Consider the following 5,677-nt stretch of genomic DNA (forward strand, 5'->3'; position numbering starts at 1 on the left):
ATTAATTTCTTTCTATTTTTAGTAGAGACAGGGTCTCGCTCTTGCTCAGGCTGGTTTCGAACTCCTGAGCTCAAACAATCCGCCAGCCTCGGCCTCCCAGAGAGCTAGGATTACAGGCGTGTCTATTTGTTTTTTAGTAGAGACAGGGTCTTCCTCTTGCTCAGGCTGGTCTCAAACTCCTGACCTCAAGTGATCCTACTGCCTTAGCCTCCCAGAGTGCTAGGATTACAGGCATGAGCCACAGCGCCTAGCCTCTAATGTTATTCTCAACCCAGCAGCTAGAATGATTCTTTTGTTTTATGCAAAAAAAAAAAAAAAAATTATGTAGAGCTTAGTATTTGCCAGTTACTATTCTAGCCGCTTTACATATATTAAGTTATTGATTCCTCATTATGATTCTCTGAGGTAGATACTATTATTATCTCCATTTTACAGATGAAGAAAATGAGGCATGGAAAGATTAATTAATTTGTCCAAGGATGCCTAGCTCATAGGACATAAATTATATCATTTCCTTGCTTTAAAAAAGTCCAAAATCCCCATCTCAGTCAGAGTATAGCCAAAGTCCTCCCAGGGGCCTTAAAGGATAGACATGATGTGTACCCCTCTTCCGTACTTTATTTTTATATGTATTTATTATTGTTATTGTGGTCTATCTCTCCCCAAATTAAGCTGCATCAGAAGGGCAGGCAGGAATTTTTGTTCCCCTCCCCTCTACCAAGCTTTTTTATCCTCTGTGCCCAAAATGATGCCTTGCATAGTAGGCCCTCTTTAAATAATTGTCACACAAATGAATGTGTCTCTTCTTAGGTATTGTATGCAGAAACAAATGTTCAAGAAAAGAAGTAAAAACAGGAATCCTACAGGATATTATATAAATTCAATTTATTTATGTGTTATAATCCTCAAGTCTTACTATATTTTGAGTGTTTACTAAGTTACACAATCTTAACAAAGTAATAATTGTATCAAGTTAAAATTTATGGGTGTGCACAAAACTCCATTTACTAATAGGTAAGTTACTGAGGGTAAGAATGAAAAAGAAAAGTATCACTCTGTAGTTATTTAACTGTAACAGAGAAAGAAACACCAAGTGAAAGAGCCTAAAAGAGAGTAGCTTGTGGTTGACAACAGTTTGCATGAGGACAATCACAAACGGATTCTGCCTGATGGTCTAAATGCCCAAGAGCAAAGCACACACCTTTGGGCAGAGTTCTAGCAAATCAGTAACTGTGGATTGTTAAGATTCCAAAATGACTGCTCCCTTGTGTAATACCTCAAAAACAAGTCAGTGACTTGCAGAACCTTTACTATTTTTAAGATTGAGTGAAAAGATATGGGGGAAAAATAGACCAGTGGTTATTCACAAAGAATAATTTAAATATCCACACGGGAGGGTGACATTTAGAAAAAGAATAATTTAAATAAACAATTGAATATCATTTTAAACTATGGTAGTGGTCAGTTTCAAGAGCTGAATGCTATTTCATGTTATTGTATCCTTTTCTCGACTTCATCTTCTGAAATTACGTGTGTGCTTTTGAGGTTTATTAGTTTCAATTATTTACGTTAAATTGCTCAAACCCTGCTGCACTGTTTTCCTTGACAGTTGTTTTACTTTGGGTAGAAGAAGTTAATCCCTGGTATATTTAAAACATTAAAAAAGAGAGAAAGAGAGAGAGAGAGAGAGAGAGAGAGAGATCTTCCATATTCACAAAAACCACTACCTAATTTGCAAATGCTTATTTCTGGGTTCCCCTCTCAGAAATCCTGATTCTGTATGTAGCCTTAAGGATGGAAACTCAAAATGATTGTGAGGCCAGTGGACCAAAGACCATACCTTGAGAAGTACTCGACTCAATGCTATTTTCATATTTTGCAGCTTTCAAAATATTAACTTTAGAAATCAAAGGGTGGCTGTCATAGACGCAAGAATGAGCCGCCCACGTTGTGCCATGTGGCAAAACTTTGCTTCAGTTTGCAGATCTGTCCCTGGGGAGGAAATCAGTTCATTTTCATCGAGTAATTAACCACCTTTCGACCAGTTCCGTCCACGTCCCTCAGGCTCACCCCCAAAAGTCATGAACTCATCTCCGCGGCGAAAGATGAAGCTCTGCTTGCCCTGAGTGCCCTCGCAGGGCCGCGGGAACCAGGGCTCGCTTCCCGCCACCCGGCTCCTCCTCCGCTCGCCCTCTTGGGTCTGGTTTCTCGGAGACGCCCAGCGCGGCAGATCTTGGCGCCAACCGGGTGGCGGCGCTGTCCGCCCCGCGCGCGGCCGCCTCGGGCCCGAGGGAGGCGGAGGCACGGCCGGCGGAGGAAGGGGAGGGAGCGAGGCGCGCGCGCTGCTCTCGCGTGCTCTCGCGCCGCTCGCGTGACCGGCCGGGGTGTGCGCGGGGCGCCGGCTCCCAGGGGCACGGACGGCCGGGCGCGCTCCGCTGGTAGGGGCCTCGGGTCCGGGTCTACTGCCCCGGCCGGCGCGAGGTGCTGGCGGGCTGCGGGGGGCCCGGGCGGACACACGCGCACACGCTCCCCGAGGAGCCTTCTCCGAGGCTGCTCTTCCTCGGCCAGACGGAGAGCGGCACTGTCTCCCCGCCCAGCGCACACTCGCCCCGTGTCTCCCCCCGCGGCGGCTGCTCCTCCTCGGCGCCGCCAGCCCCAGCGCCGCTCCCGGGCGGGCGGGCGGGCGGCGGCGGGACCCGCGGAGCCGCTTTGTGTGCAGCCCGACGAGGGGCGGCGGCGCAACCACCTGACAGAGGCCCGGGCGCTCGATGCACCTTCCGCCCGCATGAGGAGGAGGTAAAGGCGGCGGCGGCTCGGCTCCCGCCCTCGGCTGGTGGAGGGAGGGGACGGAAGGGGAGACCTAAGCGCGGGTGGGGGGGGCGAGTCCGAGGCCCGGCGGGGCTGCCCGGAGGTGCCGGTAAGGCCTCGGCGGTTCCGGGCGGCGCCAAGTGGCCGGGGGCAAGAGAAGCCGCTGGGCCCCTCCGCCGAAGTTGAAGGAACAAAATGTGAAGTGCGGAGCCGCGTCAGCCGCTTCCTGGCGTGGGGTTGCGGGTGGAGGGCGGTTTGTTTTCCCCTCCCGCGGGGGCGAGGGAGCGGAACAGGGGAGGGGCAGGAGCGCGGCGGGGACTGCCCGGGGTCCTGAAGCTCTGCTGGGGAAGGGCGTTTTGTTCCCGGGAGCCGCCGCTGCGTGTGGGTCCGGTTAGGTCCCTAGTTTTGCGGCCTAGGCTGAGCCCTATAGGCCTCGCGTTTGCTTTCCCAAAGGGGACTGGCCGGATGGGGACGCGGCGCTTCTCTCTGGCCCAGCGGGGGCCTTTAGGTCCTTGCTGGCCTCCCGAAGCCGCCAAACTTGGGACCTTGGTGCTGGGGGGTGGATTTCATTGTGAAAGGTGGAAAGGGAAACTCCTGGAGCTGCTCGCCGCCTGCCACGGCCGCGGCGCTGGTGCCGGGGAGCCCCGAGAGCCCAGGGCTGGCAGGGCTGGCGCCGGCGGGGGCGGCCGGCGGGGTCCGAGCCTCGGGAAGGAGCGGGTGGCGGGGCCGCTGCTGGGTCCCTGGCCTCTGGGGAGAACGGGCCCTTTCCAGATTAGAGATACTTGAAACGAAAAAAGAGGTTACAAAGTCGCCCCTTTCCCGCTGAACTTTGGTTTTCTGACCGATAGAGGCCGGTAGAGGACTGTGAAAGAAAAGTTGTCCCCCAGGATGGACTTCACCGCGCAGCCCAAGCCTGCCACTGCCCTCTGTGGCGTCGTGAGTGCGGACGGGAAGATCGCTTACCCTCCGGGGGTTAAGGAGATCACCGACAAGATCACCACCGACGAAATGATCAAACGACTGAAGGTAAGCATCTGGACAGATTGTTCTCACTCAGATGTCTTTGGCTCCTTCCACAGACATCTGAGTGCTTTCTCCTGTAGTATTACTGCACTGATCGGCCTGACCTTTACAGTTCACCTACTAAGTTTTTTAGATAGCTTACTGTCTCCTCCCTTACCTCCTCTGAAAAGTATTGTTCTATCTTGAATACATCTTTGAATAAGTTCTGTAGGGACAGACATACCCGTTATGGGAAATTAAAAAGAAGTGTGATTTTTTTTTCTTCTTTTTTAGTTTTCAAGCGTAAGTATTCTTGTGTTTTTAAAGTTTTTTTTTTTTTCTGGAAATATTTAATGAGAATAGCTGTTCAAAGTAGGTTGCAAATTTAAGGCTGAGCCTGGTAGTTTGCATCTGTAATCCTGGTATTCTGGGAGGCCGAGGTGGGAGGATCACTTAAGACCAGGAGTTCGAGGTTGCAGTGAGCTATGATGGTGCTGCTGCTCCACTCCAGCCAGGATAACAGAGGGAGACCCCTGTCTCTAAAAAAAAAAAAAGGAATATGCAAACTTAAATGTAGGTAATAATTTGCCTAGGAAGGTTCCTATTTTCGTGACTGATTTAAATACAAAAGTTCTTTTTAAGTTTTTAAAAATTGCCAGCAACTTATATGTATAATATAGGGTGGTTAAACTTTGAGAGAAGATACTGATTTTTCAGAATTCAGGCTAGAAGTAAGATGATTAAGTTCTTATGTTCAAAGGAGTTTAGAAGAGAGTATTATGGCTTTTTATGAGGCATCAGCTTATTTGATTTAAGCATGGTGATCCTAAGATCAAGGTTTTCAGTTTTAACCTTACGTTGGTCAGCTCTTTGCTTTCTATCCCCTGAACACAGATCATGGCCACAGCCCTACCAAATAAGTGCCATTCTTGTTACAGGATCAGCTTGAAACAGTGGTTCTTGGTCAAGACAGCTTTGACCCACAGGGGATATTTGGCAGTTGGTGGAGACATTTTTGGTTGTCACAGTTGGGGCTAGATTGGAATAGGGAAAGACCAGAGTCAGTAAGCCCAGCTAGGAAACTGTTAACAGTAAGTAGTCCAGGTGAAAGATACTGAAATCTTGAAGTAGGGCTGCGACAGTGGGACTAGAGAGGTAGGGAATGATTTATGTTTCAGAGTTAGAATCAATTAGATTGGTGGGAGGTGAGGGAAGAAACAATGTTTCCACTGTGGGCAACTTGATGAAATGCATTTTTAGGGAATGATCTTGCCCCTTTGCTCTTAGAGCTTAGTATAGTGCCTAGTACATGTATACAATGTTGTGTTTTAATGAATACAGTATTTAAAGTCTTCCTGTGGTTTAGTTTTCAAAAATCTAATTATATTCTGAAATTTGTTGTCTTTTTGGAAGGAATAAGACACAGTTTCTTTTCTTAAAACAAGATTTTTTTTTCTTTAAAACAAATCTTGATACTAAAGATACATGAATTGTGCTTCTTAAAATTATATCGAGTGTCTTGAGAGTCTAAAAAATTATGAAATATGAAGCTGTTAAGAAAAATTTATGGATCTTTGATTTTTATTAAGTTTTCAAATTAAGAATATTGAAAGCTTGAATTCTAGTGGTGGATAATATGGTTTAAAAAAATGGAAAGTTATGACTATATACATTTTCCACTTGAAAATAGATTATCAGAAGTACTGTTAATTATACATGGATATATAACCAAGTCTACAATGAGCATTGTGTTAGAATATCCCATTTGTGATGAATTCTTTTGGAAGTTAAAATTGGCATACATATCAACCAATTTGAATGTCCTTACTGCTAAAATTTTGCTTTTCTGAAAATTTTTTTTTTTTTT

At 47.1% G+C, this 5,677-nt stretch overlaps 1 protein-coding gene across 1 annotated transcript in view; it reads left to right on the forward strand.

The window, feature by feature from the left end:
• The first annotated feature begins 2,616 nt into the window (after positions 1-2,616).
• PDS5A (PDS5 cohesin associated factor A) overlaps positions 2,617-5,677 on the forward strand; it is a 163,809-nt gene continuing 160,748 nt past the window's right edge. The window contains exons 1-2 of the mRNA XM_012644468.1: positions 2,617-2,796; positions 3,657-3,834. Coding sequence (XP_012499922.1) covers positions 3,697-3,834 — 138 coding nt within the window. The 5' untranslated portion in view covers positions 2,617-2,796; positions 3,657-3,696. The remainder of the gene's footprint in view (positions 2,797-3,656; positions 3,835-5,677) is intronic.

The sequence above is a fragment of the Propithecus coquereli genome, unplaced genomic scaffold (assembly GCF_000956105.1).
Source record: "Propithecus coquereli isolate 6110/MARCELLA unplaced genomic scaffold, Pcoq_1.0 Scaffold213, whole genome shotgun sequence".
NCBI lineage: Eukaryota > Metazoa > Chordata > Mammalia > Primates > Indriidae > Propithecus > Propithecus coquereli.